At 38.6% G+C, this 19291-nt stretch overlaps 1 protein-coding gene across 4 annotated transcripts in view; it reads right to left on the bottom strand.

The window, feature by feature from the left end:
• LOC135100453 (THO complex subunit 5 homolog) overlaps nt 1–19291 on the bottom strand; it is a 105855-nt gene that overhangs the window by 63033 nt on the left and 23531 nt on the right. For all 4 annotated transcript variants that reach the window (XR_010268714.1, XM_064003362.1, XM_064003364.1 and 1 more), the window contains exons 6-8: nt 17427–17534; nt 9260–9406; nt 3151–3277 (exon numbers count right to left, since the gene is read on the bottom strand). Coding sequence is in view for 3 of the 4 variants with exons in the window: in XM_064003362.1 (XP_063859432.1) it covers nt 3151–3277; nt 9260–9406; nt 17427–17534 (382 nt within the window). In the remaining variant the exon portion in view is untranslated. The remainder of the gene's footprint in view (nt 1–3150; nt 3278–9259; nt 9407–17426; nt 17535–19291) is intronic.

Raw genomic sequence — 19291 nt, 5'->3', positions numbered from 1 at the left:
TTGTCTATCATTAATATTTTCTTTTGTTATCATAGTTATCCCTCTCATACATCAGTTAATAAAGCCATAGGATCTCCAAGATATGGTACAATAAAATTCTATGGTTATATAATCCATGCATTTTCTTCTCATCTGCCAGGGTGTTCAAGGACATTGTGCAGTAGAAGAGCCGTTTTGTCAGCTTTATATATGCATTTGAGAGAGAGAGAAGGAAGTCCTCCATCTCAATCAAAATTGAAAAACTGATGAAAATCCTCAACTCTCTGTTTTCATTAGCATCCAGAGCTTCACAGAGAACTTTTTGTAAGAAACTCTTAGTCAAAGCTAGAATCAGAAGAGTCAACCTTCACAAGCCTTGAAATCCTTCACATTATGCAGCTGAGCAAATTTCAAAGCTGCATTTTTGACTTCTGTCCCTTACTAGTACACCTGCAGTATGCCGTTGGCAAACAAAGTTAGTGTCAACTCATCAACTTAAGCATACTTTGGCACACTCATAACTCAATGACCAACATTCTTTGAGTTTCTTGCTAAAATCCAGCTGGTACTGTTTGATCCTGTCCTTATTTTTGCAGAAGTCATATAGCACATTATTGGGGACACCATTCTCTAAGATAAGGCGAGCAATGAAGTAACCCAACTCAATGATTTACTGCTTCTTCTCCAAAGTCAGAGCCATTCTCCACCTCTTGATGGGCACTGAACTCATGGAAAAGATCAGGAATACCAAGCAGGGCAAAAATAATGCCTGCAGATAGGGAACAAACATGGAAGCAATCACTGCAACCTTGGCAAACACAAGCTCACAAGCATGACAGCAGACCTGCATGCTGGTTGCTGATATATGCAGTGATGCAGAATCTGAATGCCTAGCCAGCATATATTTTTACCCCATACCCTCACACTGACTTTGGAACTCAAATGAGAAAAGTTAACTGTAGACTCTTCTCACATGAGGACCTTGTGGCTTGAAGTGTTGCTATCATAAGATTGCAATCAGTGCAGCCATCTTCTTGGGTTGTAATCTTTGAAAGATTTTTACCCCAACTCTCTCTCTCTCTCTCTCTCTCTCTCTCTCTCTCTCTCTCTCTCTCTCTCTCTCTCTCTCTCTTACTCTCTCCCTACTACTGCAAACAGCACCTCTGGAGATGATTTCTGTGACTTCCATGGTTTATGGTAATTAGTATCAAGCTCAGCTCAATTGCAGATGGATCTAGTCATAGCCAATGAGCAAGTTGAAAGAGTACATGAATATAAATATCTTGGCGTAATAATTGATGACAAATTAACAGGATCTTCAAATACAACTAAATTATACAAAAATGTAAACAGAGAATTAATTTTCTAAGAATATTGAAAAACATCCATATAGATCAATCAATATTATCACTATTTTATAAATCAGTAATTGAATCCATTTTGAGCTTTGCTATTACAGTATGGTATGGATCCTTAACATGTAAAGATAGAAATAAACTCAAAAGAATTGTAAAGAACGCTGGTAAACTTAAAGCTAGAACTGATTCCCTAGATGATATATATATTATGATGGTGATAAAACAACTAAATAAAATTATGAATGATGTCCAACATCCACTGCACTGCCAATACAAGTTCCTGAGATCTGGTAAAAGACTTGCCCTCCCAAAGCTGCAAACTACTAGATTTAAAAATACCTTTATTCCTAAGAGTATAGATCTCTTCAATTCCTTTGCTTCCCGCTAACTTTTGTTTTATGTGTGTGAGTGTGTATTTTTAATGATGTATTATTTTTAGTATATTATATTATATTATGTGGATGAGCTACTGAGCAAGCCAAGAAGATTTTCATGTTGTATGTAATTCAATGTGACAATAAAGCTTGCTTACTTACTTACTTACTTACTTACTTACTTACTTAATTGAGGAGGGGTGTATTCAAGAACTGTGTGAGTGGTACAATAGTCTTGTCAAGAGATTTTCAGTGCTATTGTGTTCCCATGGTTTTCCCACTTTATATGAATCCCTAGGTTGACTAGAACTCTACCACAGCCATCCCATTTAGGGAGTTCTTAGGAATAAATACCAGATGCAGATAAAGAGATCAATAACTGAACAATCAGAGACAATTAACAAACCACAAACTTTCACCAGACTGCTGTTGTACATTCACTTTTTATCATTGAAAAAGAATATTAAATTGTTTAAGAACAAAAATAAAACTGTTAAAGAACAAAAATAAAAGTAAGTCTACTGATGGGTTTGTGTTTAGGAAAACAATTCTACAAATGCAAAATAGCCAATCTGCATAAGTGCAAATCTACAAACAAAATCATGCTCCAGCAATTGTGTAATGGGCAGTGTGTACAAATGTTTGCTGAAGTGCTTCACTATGCTATCAAATAAGAAAAGACAGCTGTGAAGTTACAAACTATCTTAAACCTCTGCAGAAAATTATTATCTAGAGAGGAAATAATCAAAGATATTAAGAGCTCTTTTTGTGAGAACAGTAATGAAATAAAAAAAACAAAGCATAATCATAAAATGCTAAATAAAATACAAATAAAATGTGCACTAAAGGATCATAGTCTTGCAAACTGATTGCTGAAGCAGTGGGTGGACATACTCTTTTTAGAGGATACAGTAAAATCCCTCTCAGCCAGCATTCAAGTATCCGGCAGCTTCAAGTATCTGGCACATTTTTCCCCGAGCCTTAAAATCAATAAAAAATCAATGTGTACTCATAAAATCGATTAAAATTTCCGTGCGAGGCATACTTTGTCCCCTCACCACCAGAGCGCACTGCTTCACGCCACCCGCGGCCCAGTGCACTGTATTTACTCAGTGACTCAGTCCCGCATGTGCACTGTTTATCGCCTGACACCTTCATCATGCCTAAAGTTGTAGAAAAGAGGAAGCGTGTTGTGCTTACACTTAAGCAGCTGATCAGATCAGCTGCTGATTAGATCAGCTGATCTTTGTTATGGTAAGATGCGTGAGTGTAGGGTGGTGACTGTGGACATAATTTCACTTCTATTCAAGTATCCGGCAATATTCAAGTATCCGGCATGTCGGCGGTCCCGTTGATGCCAGATAAGAGGGATTTTACTGTACTGCAGTTGTCCATTTAAAAAATCAAAGAAAATTCAAGGAGATTACTATAATACTAACCTTTAGTGTTAACAGTGACTTTGACATTGAGGGGGTGGAGACCCAAGGTCTGCCGTACTCCATCATCTAGGTCATCCGCATCCATTTTCTGGGCCTTGTGAGAACGCTTTTTTCGTGAAAGGTTTTCCTGTTGGTAGGACTCAAAGTTAATACAAAGTGGCAATAGGAACTGACTCTTAATAAGGTGGAATATGAAAACTAATTTACTAACTGATGTGGAGCAGCAATACATAATTCTAATATTGTATTTGCTATTCCACAAGACATGCTTCTCTCTCTCTCTCTCTCTCTCTCTCTCTCTCTCTCTCTCTCTCTCTCTCTCTCTCTCTCTCTCTCTCTCTCTCTCTCTCTCTCTCTCTCTCTCTCTCTCTCTCTCTCTCTCTCTCTCTCTCTCTCTCTCTCTCTCTCTCTCTCTCTCTCTCTCTCTCTCTCTCTCTCTCTCAGCCATATTTCCAAATGAGCACAAAATGTTGAACAGCTATTGGTGTCTGAGATCACCAGTGTTGAGCATCAGTACACTGAGCACAAAACAAGTGATTAATGAATTTTACCATAATATATAATACTGCCCCACCGTCTTTGATCTGATATCCTTGGGGACAGCTGTTTTTTTTTTTTTTTTTTAAGATAGTAGTTAGAGGGATTAAAGTGGTTGTTCCTTTTAGAAACAGGCTGAATGTAGGCAATCTTCCAGCAAGAAGGAAAGGTAAATGTTGATTGACAGAGTTGGAGGAGTTTGACTAGGTAAGGTGCAGGCACAGAGGCACAGTTTTGGTGAAAAATAGTAGGGACCCCCATCAGGTCCATAATCCTTCCAAGGGTTAAGACCAGTAAGGGCATGGAAAACATCACTGCAAAGAATCTTAATGGGTAGCATGAAGTAATCAGAGGGTGGAGGAGTTGAAGGTGGAGGAAAAACCCCTGAATCATCCAAGGTGGAGTTATTAGCAAAAGTTTGGACAAAGAGTTCAGCTTTAGAAATAAATGAGATGGCATTGGTGCCATCAGGTTGAAATAAAGGAGGGAAAGACAAAGAAATAATGTTACTGGAGATGTTTTTGGCTAGGTGCCAGAAGTCACAAGGGGAGTTAGATTTTGAAAGATTTTGACACTCTATAAACCCCTAAAGATTGATGTCCTGCCACTAAAGGACTGGGGACATCAATCAGTATCTTTCCTAAAATAAAGCTATTTTTCACCCTGACTTGCTGGCCTGGGCTATCTATGACCACACTGGCTTTGAGTCGGACAGCAAGGGTTGTCAGTCTAAAGCTAACCTCCATCATGGCTAATTCCCAGGAACATTATTCCACCACATCCCATTCAGCTCACTCGCCCCCCGCATTTCCTTACCTCCACTACCCATGGTCATACCATGCTAACCACACCATCACCCACTGTAAAAAGTTAAAAAACTCTACCTTGGACGACCAGGGATTGTTCCTCCCTCTCCTCCATCCTCTGACTACTTCATCCTATCTATTAAAATTCTTATCAATGATGTTTTCCATGCCCTCGCTGAAAACCCTTGGAAGGCTTATGGACCTGATTGGGTCCCTCCTATTGTTCTCCGAAATTGTGCCTCCGTGCTTGCACCTTGCCTAGTCAAACTCCTTCAGATTTGTATGCCATCATCTACCTTTCCTTCTTACTGAAAGCTTACCTACATTCAGCCTGTTCCTAAAAAGGATGACCATTCTACTAGCATCTCAGTGGGCTTTTTTTTTATTGATTTTTTGTTGCCCTTGGCCAGTGTCCCTCCTACATAAAAAAAAAACTGATTGAAAATTTAATCTTATATAGTGAATGTTGCATAAGTTAATGAAGAAAAAATTGAAGGGGGTGTCAAGACACTTAGAGACAATACCAGAAGAGCAGTCAGACCTGGAGGCATTTATGGTTCCCTCCAGCCTCGGAGTCCCCATCTGGGGAGGGGACCATAAATGTCCCCAGGTCGGACTGCCTTTCTTTCGACGACCCTAAGTGTCTTGACACCCCCTCAACTTTTTCTTCATTAACTTCTGCAACATTCGCGGTTCCTCTAAGATCTAATTTTCAATCTGTAGAACACCACCTCTCCTCTTCTAAACCTCATCTTCTTTTCCTCACTGAAACTCAGGTGTCTGAGGCAACTGACAGTAGCCCCTTTTCTGTTCCCTCCTACTTTCTCTATCCTCATTTTCGATCCAAAGCTGGATGCTGCGTTTATAGTGCGCAATGACTTAACCTGCTCTCGTGCCCACGCTCTTGAATCTTCCGAGTTTTCCACCATCTGGCTACGACTACAGAGTCATTCTCATACTAAATTTATCTGTGCTGTATACCTCTCTCCTAACTCCTCTGACTATAAGAAATTCTTTGACTACTTAACTTCCAAAGTGGAGCACATTCTGACCCTCTTCCCTTTTGCAGAGATCTCCATTCTTGGAGACTTCAATGTTCACCACCAGCTTTGGCTTTCCTCTCCCTTCACTGACCATCCTGGTGAACTAGCCTTCAACTTTGCTATCCTCCATGACCTAGAGCAATTGGTGCAACACCCTACTCGTATTCCTGACCGTCTTGGAGATACGCCCAACATTCTTGACCTTTTCCTGACCTCTAATCCTTCTGCTTATGCTGTCACCCTTTCTTCTCCGTTGGGCTCCTCCGATCACAATCTCATATCTTTATCTTGTCCTATCACTCCAATCCCTCCTCAGGATCCCCCTAAGCGAAGGTGCCTCTGGCGTTTTGCCTCTGCTAGTTGGGGGGACCTGAGGCGGTATTTTGCTGATTTTCCTTGGAATGACTACTGCTTCCGTGTCAGAGACCCCGTCTTTATGTGCTGAGCGCATAACAGAGGTGATAGTGTCTGGCATGGAGGCGTACATTCCTCACTCTTTTTCTCGTCCTAAACCTTCTAAACCTTGGTTTAACACAGCTTGTTCTCGTGCTATTCATGATAGAGAGGTGGCCCACAAAAGGTACTTAAGCCTTCCTTCACCAGAATCTCATGCACTTTATATTTCTGCCCGGAACCATGCCAAGTCTGTTCTCCAACTAGCCAAAAACTCCTTCATTAACAGAAAATGTCAAAACCTTTCAAGATCTAACTCCCCTCGTGATTTCTGGCATCTAGCCAAAAATATCTCCAATAACTTTGCTTCTTCTTCTTTCCCTCCGCTACTTCAACCAGATGGCACCACTGCTATCACATCTATTTCTAAAGCTGAACTCTTTGCTCAAACCTTTGCTAAAAACTCTACCTTGGACGATTCTGGGCTTGTTCCTCCCTCTCCTTCACCCTCTGACTACTTCATGCCTCGTATTAAAATTCTTCGTAATGATGTTTTCCATGCCCTCGCTGGCCTAAACCCTCGGAAGGCTTATGGACCTGATGGGGTCCCTCCTATTGTTCTCCGAAACTGTGCCTCCGTGCTTGCACCTTGCCTAGTCAAACTCTTTCAGCTCTGTCTGTCAACATCTACCTTTCCTTCTTGCTGGAAGTTTGCCTACATTCAACCTGTTCCTAAAAAGGGTGACCACTCTAATCCCTCAAACTACCGTCCTATTGCTTTAATTTCCTGCTTATCTAAAGTTTTTGAATCCATCCTCAACAGGAAGATTCTTAAACATCTATCACTTCACAACCTTCTATCTGATCGCCAGTATGGGTTCCGTCAAGGCCGCTCTACTGGTGATCTTCTGGCTTTCCTTACTGAGTCTTGGTCATCCTCTTTTAGAGACTTTGGTGAAACTTTTGCTGTTGCCTTGGACATATCAAAAGCCTTTGATAGAGTCTGGCACAAAGCTTTGATTTCCAAACTACCCTCCTACGGTTTCTATCCTTCTCTCTGTAACTTCATCTCAAGTTTCCTTTCTGACCGTTCTATTGCTGCTGTGGTAGACGGTCACTGTTCTTCTCCTAAATCTATTAACAGTGGTGTTCCTCAGGGTTCTGTCCTGTCACCCACTCTCTTCTTATTATTCATTAATGATCTTCTAAACCAAACTTCTTGTCCTATCCACTCCTATGCTGATGATACCACCCTGCACTTTTCCACGTCTTTTCATAGACGTCCAACCCTTCAGGAGGTAAACATATCACGCAGGGAAGCCACAGAACGCCTGACTTCTGATCTTTCTAAAATTTCTGATTGGGGCAGAGCAAACTTGGTATTGTTCAATGCCTCAAAAACTCAATTCCTCCATCTATCAACTCGACACAATCTTCCAGACAACTATCCCCTCTTCTTCAATGACACTCAACTGTCCCCCTCTTCTACACTGAACATCCTCGGTCTGTCCTTTACTTATAATCTGAACTGGAAACTTCACATCTCATCTCTAGCTAAAACAGCTTCTATGAAGTTAGGTGTTCTGAGACGTCTCCGCCAGTTTTTCTCACCCCCCAGCTGCTAACTCTGTACAAGGGCCTTATCCGTCCATGTATGGAGTATGCTTCACATGTCTGGGGGTTCCACTCATACTGCTGTTCTAGACAGGGTGGAATCAAAAGCTTTTCGTCTCATCAACTCCTCTCCTCTAACTGACTGTCTTCAGCCTCTCTCTCACCGCCGCAATGTTGCATCTCTTGCTGTCTTCTACCGCTATTTTCATGCTAACTGCTCTTCTGATCTTGCTAACTGCATGCCTCCCCTCCTTCCGCGGCCTCGCTGCACAAGACTTTCTTCTTTCTCTCACTCCTATTCTGTCCACCTCTCTAACGCAAGAGTTAACCAGTATTCTCAATCATTCATCCCTTTCTCTGGTAAACTCTGGAACTCCTTGCCTGCTTCTGTATTTCCACCTTCCTATGACTTGAATTCCTTCAAGAGGGAGGTTTCAAGACACTTATCCACCAATTTTTGACCACTGCTTTGACCCTTTTAGGGACTGGCATTTCAGTGGGCATTTTTTTTATTAGATTTTTGTTGCCCTTGGCCAGTATCCTTCCTACATAAAAAAAAAAAAAAAAAAAAAAAAAAAAAAAGATGGGGACTCTGAGTCTGGTGTTGGAGTTGCCATGATAATTTTGAATTTTGAGAGAAGGGTGTGTGTGTGTGTAATTAAGTGCATGTAGTTTTATGTGAAGGAAGAGAGTCATCTTTAGAGGGCAGGCTGAGACTGCTCCCTTGTGTAGTGAGACACAAAGGGAAACGTTCAGTGAGGTCACAGCTGGGTTTAATGATAGGTTCACAGCATCCCCTGATCTAGTGCTTAAGACTGCTCCCACCAGATAATTTACATACATCAAGCCTCCAGCTTATGATGGTCCTGGAGTGTTTTCTGCTCAACAGCTGATCTGTTGAGAACACATGTTTCTTATGGCATGCACATATGTGTGTAATCCAGGGAGTGTGACACAAGAGAGAGAGAGAGAGAGAGAGAGAGAGAGAGAGAGAGAGAGAGAGAGAGAGAGAGAGAGAGAGAGAGAGAGAGAGAGAGAGAGAGAGAGAGAGAGAGAGAGAGAGAGAGAGAGAGAGAGAGAGAGAGAGAGAGAGAGAGAGAGAGAGAGAGAGAGAGAGAGAGAGAGAGAGAGAGAGAGAGAGAGAGAGAGAGAGAGAGAGAGAGAGAGAGAGAGATGCTATTCCAGCATGTCTAATGATATACTATTGCTGGCATCCCCTGTAAAAGAGGGCAGCTGATATGACACCAGACTTTGTCTCCCTTTAAAAATAAAAATATAGAGGAGGGTTTTGTTTCCTTGCTGTCTCCATTAGTCATCTTTTCAAACACCAGGAATATGATAACAGTATTCTTCCAATTCAACTATGGTGTGTGTAGTCTGATTATGTTTCCCCTCCGCTTCTTTAAATCAAAAATATTTTGTAGAATTATTTTGAATACATTATTCTAAATTTTTCTTTTTCTTTATATCTTGTAAAGAAATAGTGTGTTAGAAATTTACTTTAAAATTACAATACAAGACTTTTATGTGTATGGCCCAAAAAACCACATACCAGGCTTAAAACATATAATACAAAGCACAAAGTAGAGTAAAAGTTTAGTTGCACATGATGAACCCATATGCACAAATAATTTTTTTCAAACTTTATGTTGTGTAGTAGTAATACTAGAGAAAATTTTTTTCCTACATCATCTTCAGCTTTTCTGTGGTCCTCACCTCCTGCTGGTCTTGTTCATTGTCAGACTCAGAGTAAATGTCAGCACGAGGTTCCTCCTCTTTTGTGATGAGCTTCCTGGCTGCCTCCATGTCCCCAAAAACTTCAACCTTGATGCTAGAATCAAAAGCTTCACCATATGCTGACACCTGGAAAAGGAAAGTGCCTCAGTATAACTGAAGGTATACCTGGACAGACAAGACAGACATTCCTAAGTAGAACACTCATCATTAAGTTTGGAGATTCCCTGGTATACTGAAAATATGGATTTAAAAATACACACATACATGTGTGTGTGTGTGTGTGTGTGTGTGTGTGTGTGTGTGTGTGTGTGTGTGTGTGTGTGTGTGTGTGTGTGTGTGTGTGTGTGTGTGTGTGTGTGTGTGTGTGTGTGTGTGTGTGTGTGTGTGTGTGTGCCATGAGCCTGTCAGAAAGATAAATACAATTCAAGAAAAATAGGTTTCTGATAAAGGGCCTCACAAGATCGATACGAATAACTGAAAACAATGGAGATTTATAGGACAGTCCCCTAAAATGGATAGAAGGCTTTAAAAATAGAGAAATGAGGTCAGCTTTAAGTCAGAATGGTACACAATATTAAGTGAAGTTTCACAGGGATCTATTCTGGCATCATTTATACAGTAAACCCTTGGTTTAACAGACCCACTTTTAATGGATTTCAGATTTAACGGACAAGGTCAGAGGGTTTGGGGACTGACCAAGAATAGTTTGGAAACTGACCACTCCTAGTAACTGCAACCATAGTTGTTAATTTTGATAAGAATGTACCAGCTTTTGTATTCTTTGTCTCAAGCACATTGGTATGTCTTTATAGTTCAATAATACAGTAAGTTTTAACATGGTAGCTCTTCCACATGCTTACTACAACACACACACACACACACACACACACACACACAAAGACATGGAGTGTCTCTACAATAAGAATGTTGTGGCAAAGTGAGATGGGGATGGTGCAGTACTGTCTCTGTCTTCATAAGGTAAAACAGTAATAGTGATGAAATGAAATATAAAGGAAAAATGAAGCCAAACTGTAAAAGGATTGTTTCCATCCAGAGCGATCAGTTCAACTTGAATTAGAAGTTTTTCTCAGGATATGGCACAGAGAACAAAGAGATAGACACAAAAATGTAGCAGATAAGGGTGCTGAACCTGGAAAATTATATTGAAAAAAATAATTTGAAAAAACTGAAGTCATGGAAGAGCCCCAGGCTAATCATTAAATGAATTGAAAGCCAAGAAAGAACAGTTAAAAAATCAATGTAATGTTCTTGTGAAATAAATAGAGGATTTTAAAAAGAAAATGGAAGCAAATGTTAAAATAAAACTGTTGTTAATTTAAGAGAGAGACAAGATGCATGAAAAAGTTCCAAGAAAGATATAAGAAGTTTGAGAAAAGTGGAAAAGTTGGAAAAACATGAGTGAGAAAGAGGCCATGCAAAGTGACAGTGTAAATTTTGAGAAAATAATTGAGGAGCAATTGAATGTGGCCAAAATAACAGACAGTGGTGAAAGTTATCAGGAGCAACAAATCTTCTAATGGAACCTGTGGATAAAATAAAATGTGTTATTGTCACTGGGTTAAAAAAAAAAGGAGAATAACAAAGCAGTGAGAGAAAAGAACTTAAAAAGGTAGTAAACAAAGTGGTGGGAAAGATACAGAAGGAAAGGTATTATATATATATATATATATATATATATATATATATATATATATATATATATATATATATATATATATATATATATATATATTTTTTTTTTTTTTTCCTGCCTCTACAAACAGACTCGTGACATAAACTGACTGAGTTTCTCTAAATTAGTCTGTAAAACCAAGGGTTTACTGTATTTTTCACAGTGTTGGTGGATGACGGTGCAACTCACCATTCAAAATAGTCAGTATATAACTCTCAATTCCATCTTCTGTAAAGCTCACATGCTTTTGAATAGATCCAAATGGTGAGCACTGGCAACTCCACAATAATAGTGTGATCACATGATAAAAACAATGGCTACACTAGAATGCAGGGATAAACTCTTGTCCCTGAATTTGCCCACCCAGATGTTTTTTCACTGTGGAGTATAAAGATCAATAATTTTCCACCAAAATGACAAAAATGGTACAGGTGGAGAAGGCCCATATCACTACACTGGGGCAAGCAGGAGTCAAAACAAATGAGGCTGCTGCCTATGTTGCCACTATCTTTCAAATCCTTGCCGCTAGCAATGGTCTAAATGAGAATGAAATTCCCTTCCTGGCAAGCAGGGAAAGACTTCCATGAAGACTGATGCACTCCTAAGGCATACTTTGATAAAAACTCAATTCATTGTGTCTTGGGAAATCAAGAAGGAACACTCAGAACTGTTGCATATTGTGCCAGCATGTGTACCTTCACTGCAACCTGGAGCAGCAGCCCATCCACAAATTTCTCCTCTCCCTTGCCCCTGCGTGTTAAACCACCAGCTGTGTGTTAGTCTCTTAGTATTAGAAGTCAAACTAACTTCCAAGAGTCAGTCTCTTAGTACCACAAGTCAACTTACTGCATTTCCTTAAGCAGAGGTTGATTTCTAGGCAGTATACTTTGTATATAGGTCAACCACTTGTATGAAGAGCAGCAACTTCTAACATCTACCTAACAAAAAAATCAATTAATCTCTGAGTGCTGTGCTAGTAATGGAATTATAAGTTACAGTATTAAATCACCATCTTTTATAGGAATAATAGGTATATGAGAGAGAGAGAGAGAGAGAGAGAGAGAGAGAGAGGGGCTCTCCCTCTCTCTATTGTGATACCACAGATGTACGTAAACAAAGACACATGATGTGGTGCTGTACTTATATGTACTGAATGTGACAATCTCTAATGAGTTTTTATCATGTACTTCAATTTATGGACATTTCGATTATGTATTATATGTATATAGTGACCAAGCCTGTGCTCAGCATTTCAACAAAGATTGAAACCACAATATAAAGTCAAGTACAGTAAAATCCCTCTCATCCGGCATTCGAGTATCTGGCAGCTTCAAGTATCCAGCACATTTTTCCCCGAGCCTTAAACTCAATAAAAAAATCAATGTGTACTCATAAAATCAATTAAAATTCCCGCACGAGGCATACTTTGTCCCCTCGCCACCAGAGCACACTGCTTCGCGCCACCCGCGGCCCACTGCACTGTGTTTACTCAGTGACTCAGTCCTGCGTGTGCACTGTTTATCGCCTGATGCCTTCATCATGCCTAAAGTTGTAGAAAATAGGAAGCATGTTGTGCTTACACTTAACCCTTTCCTTTCAGCGCTTAAATTATTTTCCTGTTTTGTATGACGGCTAAAAATGGTAAACCTAGAAATTGTCAGAAAATTGTTTGAATACTAATAATTATTTTCTCTTTGTTATTCTGAATACAATGATGTACTTTGTAGCTCGATGTGACCTCTGAAAGTTCAGTTTATGCCTTATAAAGGATTCCTCCTCCTCCCGCTGTGTGATCCGTCATCCAGAAACAGCCCGGAGAGCGATGACACCGCGCGTGCGCGCGCACACACACACACACACACACACACACACACACACACACACACACACACACACACACACACTCTTTCTCTCTCTTTCTCTCTCATCTTGGAGGGGAAATTGTACACTTCCAATGAGAGAGAGAGAGAGAGAGAGAGAGAGAGAGAGAGAGAGAGAGAGAGAGAGAGAGAGAGAGAGAGAGAGAGAGAGAGAGAGAGAGAGAGAATTTCATCCCTTTTCATATCAAGTTTCAGGCAAATAACATTCTCTCTCTCTCTCTCTCTCTCTCTCTCTCTCTCTCTCTCTCTCTCTCTCTCTCTCTCTCTCTCTCTCTCTCTGACAAGTTACCTTCTACCATTTTATTATAAAATCCAAGATAATGAAAAAATTAACATGAAAGAATGATAGGTATCATCTCTCTCTTCTGATAAAACAGGTGGATCCTGTAAATCATTTTCCAAGTCCTCACTAATGTGTTCGCTTTCTTCAGCTTCTTCTAAATATTCACTGTCACTGTCTTCAAACTCAGAAGCACTGCTAAATACATATGTTCTGTCCTGCTCCATCGTGAATTATGATCTGAGATCCTTCGCTCTTATCAGGATGTCTCTTCGCACTTACGAGTATCATGGTGCTTTCCACCCGGCGAGTGCTTTCCACCCGGCGGGTCACTGGGGTTGCCAAGTGTCACCCGGAGAAAGGGAAAATAGTTTAGTTACCACTAAATTTCCAGAGCTAGTGACAACACTACATGTGGAAACATGCCAGACACTTCCACTCACACCATCTGACTCGAGAAACCGCGCTTGGAGCTCAAAATTGAAGCGCGAAAATTCTTGATTACGGGTATGATCGCTGTCGCTACGGACGCATTTTTGCAATCGTATATATACGATTGCCGGAAGGAAAGGGTTAAGCAGCTGATCAGATCAGCTGCTGATTAAGATCAGCTGATCTTTGTTATGGTAAGATGCATGAGTGTAGGGTGGTGATTTTGGACATAATTTCATTTCTATTCAAGTATCCGGCAATATTCAAGTATCCGGCATGTCGGCAGTCCCGTTGATGCCGGATAAGAGGGATTTTACTGTAGTCTATTAAGTATATATTCATGAGCTTTATCTGCTAGAGGCACAACACATCTCTTCATTACTAAGTAACTGGTAAAGAACTCGCTTGTTTATTGGTCATAGTAAGTCAATATTTAACTTCTACAGCTGAGAGTTGCTAGCAGCCCTTCCTATCATGTTTGTCGGAACTATATGAGTTGATTACTCACCCAAGTGTCTCCCAGCTAACACATAATCACAGAAAGCATCACTAAATGTAATTATAAATAGATGAAAACTTAGGTGTGGTTCAAGCTGGCTGGGAGCAGTGGTGAGTTGCAGTCACTCATGTTCAAAGCCAGTGACTGACTGTGTTTTCATAGCTAAGACAGCTTCCTTGAGATTATCCAATGGTTCCAAGCTTTTGAGTTCTTAACTTAGCAAATTTAAGTAAGTAAAACTGATAGAAAAGTAATAATGCGTCTTAATAGGACTGTTTATCTGTTGGCGTCTAGGTGGTGACTACTCTCACGGCAGGCAGACTCGCTGCCTCCTGGTTTCCTTGCCACAATAAAGCTACACACATTTTGTACACTTCTACCTCCCATTTCATTTTATTTATTAAGTAATACTTAGTTTGCACTAGATTAACCTTAATTACCCCTTAGTATAACTTTACAATTTCTATACAAGTCGAAGCACAAATAAATAACACACTGATATTGTATGTGATACAGTACAAAATAGTAACGCATTGATATTGTGTGTGATACAATTGGAAATTTCCACAACGCTTGGATTCCTGAATTCTCGACCTACGAAATCTGATCCCTGTGTTTGGGTTGACCTCCAATCTTTTGCTTAAATATTTGGCCTTCAGAACTCAACCTATAAACAAGGAAATACAGCAACTGCTGTCAGCAGGGGGCAAAACAACTATAAAATGGTCACCAATGAACAAAACATAGAAACGCATTGTAATGTATATTTCAATGTTTCATGTCTCTCAGTGATGAAATTGGCAATTCTTAGTGTTGAAATTGATGAGAGGGTAGCAAGAAATTTGCAATCAAAATTTAAAATGTAAAAATGGAAACCTTCAAGAAAATACTGTAGTCTACACACACACACACACACACACACACACACACACACACACACACACACACACACACACACACACACTGACTAAATGAAAGGGATATGGAAATAAAAAATGAGGACAAAAAAAAAGAAAAAAGACTGGTATAACTACAGCAAGGCAAATTTCCAGCCACTGTTAGTACTTTGAGAATGCATGATGAGATTCATTCTTCAACACAAATGACATTGATAAGAAATGGGCCATCTTCCTAAAAACAAACAAAAAAGGAGTGGATAAATGGATACCGAAAAAAAAGAAAAAAAAAAGAGTGGTTTAGTTGAAAATGTTTACAAGCCAGACAACGAAAAGAAAAAGTATGGAACAAATGGAGAAAAAACAAGAGACAAGACAACTGGACAAATTAAAAAAGGATAAAAAGGATCTGAAAAAGTGAACAGAAGAATTATGAAAAGAATAAATATTATTGACAAGTGCAGGATGAACCAAAATTATTCTATAGATATATCAATAGCAAATTCAAAATTAAAGATGAAATTAAGAAGCTCACAGTCAATAATGAAATAATAGAAAATACAAATGAATTAGTACAGGTAATGAATAATAGTTTTCAGTCAGTTTTCACTAGAGAAAGTGTCTTCAATGAAATGATAAGAACAGAAAGGCAAGGCGAACTAACAAGGATAAGGCCAACAAGACAAGAAGTCAAGAAAATGATGGACATGCTTGATAGGAGGAACATGGCAGGACCAGATGGTGTATCAAATTGGGTTCTAGCGGAGTGTAGTCCTCAATTGTCTGAGAAGATTTGTGACTTAATTAACATCTCACTAGACCATGAAAAGTACTAAAGAACTGGAAACAGGCAGACATAGTTCCAATATACAAAAATGGGAACAGGGAAGACCTCTGAACTATAGACCTATTTTGTTAACAAGTGTGATAACAAAGATATGGGAAAGGATAATTAAAAAAAAAATGGACAGAACACTTAGAGACAAACAACATCTTAACAGAAAGAATTTGGATTCAGAGGAGGTCAATTGTGTACCACAAATTTAATAAGCTTCTACTCTAATGTAATTAATACAGTGGATGAAAGAGAAGGATGGGTAGACTATATAATTGGACTCGAAAAGCCACTGATAAGATGCTGTACAAATGGCTAATGTGGAAATTGAAACATTAAGCAGGAATTGGAGGGTCAGTACTGAAATGGATGGAAAATTTTATACTCAATAGAAAAATAAGGACAGTAATTTGAAATACCAAATCAAGCTGGAAGGAGGTGATAAGCTGAGTCCTACAAGGATGTGTACTGGCACTGATTATGTTTACAGTGTATATAAATGATATGGCAGAAGGTATTACAAGCTACATAAGTATGTTTGCAGATAATGCCAAGATAATGAGGAAAGTGACAAACCAAAAAGACTGTGCTGCCCTGCAACAAGATCTTGATATAAAAATGAATGGGCTTTTATGAATAAATAAATAAATAAATAAATAAATAAATTATATATATATATATATATATATATATATATATATATATATATATATATATATATATATATATATATATATATATATATATATATATATATATATATATATATATATGCATGTGTGTGTGTGTGTGTGTGTGTGTGTGTGTGTGTGTGTGTGTGTGTGTGTGTGTGTGTGTGTGTGTGTAATTTGCATCTAACACTATCATGAAGCTCTTTCTATATTTATATCAACAAGAAGCTCTTTCTATACTTATATCTAATGTGGAAGATTTAAATCTAACAACAATATTCTGGGTGTACAGTTCAAATATCCCCCTGCCAAGACCAAGCTCATGACATCACAGTGCTGCATCGCAAGCTCTTCCTGGGTTCCTGACTCCCCACTTTCTCCATCCTCAATCTGTCTTTGGTCCTGCTTTGTTGCACATCTTATGTTGTATAGCTGTGTTTTGCTGCTTTAAGTGGTTTGCCTTCCTATCTGGCGTTATGCAAAAGAATGAAAGTAAATGGAAAAGACAAAACGGCTGTCACTAGATATTTGTCACAACTTCCCCTATCTCCTTTATGTGAGATTGGGGAAGTTGTGACAAATCTTGATGAAAATGAAGGCATGTAAGAGAAGATCGTTACAATGAAACTGAACCCCAACCTATTCATTTCCTGCACAGTACAAGTTAACACAGGCTTTGTCCAACCAGACCAACCAGTATCAACATGACCTAAACAAGTGTCTATTCTTCAGATAACACTTCAAACCTTTTATTTCACGCAAGATTATTTTTAATTGCTTATTCAAACTGATTTACATATAAATATAAGGAATGAACAAAAATCCCAAAAACAATAAAACCCCAAAAAAACAATAAAATCCAAAAAAAATCCAGTTTTTTTTTTTTTTTTTTTTTTTTTTTTACTGGGTGTTTTCCAACCCTGTATTAAGCTGATAAGAAAAGAACAAGACTGCACTCACCTGTACCCACAAAGTGTAGAGGGGACTGGGAAGAAGTTGAACAATCCTCTGTTGCTCTCTCTTTGCATCAATGGGCAAGTCTAATGCAACCTGAAGGGGACGGGTGGCCTGAAAGATTGAGGGATAATTATTGTTAGGGAGAAAATATCATTGTTCTTTTATTATAAGAAATAAACAGAATGATTAGAGTAAATGTTGTAAATTCTATCTTAAGTAAGTAACAACATTCTGTATAGTTTGGCCATATAATTCTTAGCTAAGGCACCAAACCCCTGCTAATTCCTGAAAGAAAATTTTATCAAAAATATTTCAAAATTTAAATTCAGTACAGTTTATACTATGTTGAATATTAATTACATATTAGTTTAGAAATACCTGATAACACAATTAATATATCTACTGCTGTTCAGCTTCTAAAAGTGTTTTTGTTTATCCACAGCCTTTTTTCCTAAAAAAAAAATTAAAATTAAGGAAGCTACAAAATGCCACCATGTCTACACATAGCAGACCTGGTATAAAGGATACTGTATATCCCCCACATAAGAAGTGTGTTGGTGTTTTGTGTTTTCTTTAATAAAAGCGTTAAGCCGGTCGGTCCATGAGTGTGTTAACTGGTGAACTAGTGCCCGAAATTGTACAATAGTGAAGATTCAAGGTAAGTCATACAAACACTATTTGTTGAGCCATCACTGCCTTGTGACAACCATTACTTATACTGTAGCTTATTTAACTGTGATTTATTACATACATAATGCTACATTCATAAGAAAAGTGATATAGTTATATTGTGATTGCCTGGCTAGTGAAAACTTAGGTGGAAAAAAAGCTTGAAGCTGGAATGCTCTGGAACTACATTGTTCAAATTTTCACCATAAGATCCCTTTATTTTTTGAGCAGTACATAGTGCTGATTTGCATAACACAGTATGCTGATGATACAAATTTACCAAATTATATACATCACCTCTATGTATGTTTATATATTATATGATAATGATTACAAATGATATTAAGAGATCAGATCACTGCCATGGAGGAAGGATGTGTTTTTCAGAGTGCTCCACATGTTCAAAAACAGTCTTTCAGTAACATAGTAAAAGACTTTTTTTTATTTCCATTTCCACGTGGTATGAAAATTTCTTAAAAAAGGAATGACTGTGAAATGACCCGTGATTGACACTGTGACACTATGCAATAACTGGAACAGTAACTGCCACAAGTGTTCCCCCTGCCCACATGCTTCCTTCCTCACTGCTGCCAGTACAGCTTTTTTTCCTGGAGCCCACCACTCCATTCGCTGTATAGAAATGGCAGAACACAGGCTCATCAAGAGGTGTGATCTCGCTGGATGTTGCCCTCAACGATGGTGTGGCGTGTGTGGTAGACGAATGTCTTAATGTGTTCCACACTGCTTGGCATGGTGACAGAGAGATTTACATATCCAAGGACACTCAGCAGCTACACTTACTAGGCTTAGGATAATTATGCACTTAAAATTAGCTTAATATACATGCAAATAAGTATTAGAATATGGTAAAAATATACAGTGAAATATGCACTTATTTCCTAAGAAAAATATGATTAATAATAATAATAATAATAATAATAATAAGCTAATACTTTTAGCTTGACTGGAAGTATTAATACAAGTTTTCTGCAGTAATTCACTACAAAGACTTACTTTTTTATAAGGGTTGTGGCTGAGTGGCACTTTTTTTCATAAAGTACTAAAGAAGAGAACACCATGTTCTAACAAAACTCTTTACATAATTAGAGAGAGAAGCACCAGTACATTCTTAACATTAGCTGAAAGTGAGAATTTGCTATTTCTAGGATCTGACAAGAGAATAGGCAAACAAGTTTTTT

This window comes from Scylla paramamosain, chromosome 5 (assembly GCF_035594125.1).
Source record: "Scylla paramamosain isolate STU-SP2022 chromosome 5, ASM3559412v1, whole genome shotgun sequence".
NCBI lineage: Eukaryota > Metazoa > Arthropoda > Malacostraca > Decapoda > Portunidae > Scylla > Scylla paramamosain.
Note: the sequence above shows the minus strand (reverse complement) of the source record. Positions and strands in the feature narration are given on the sequence as shown.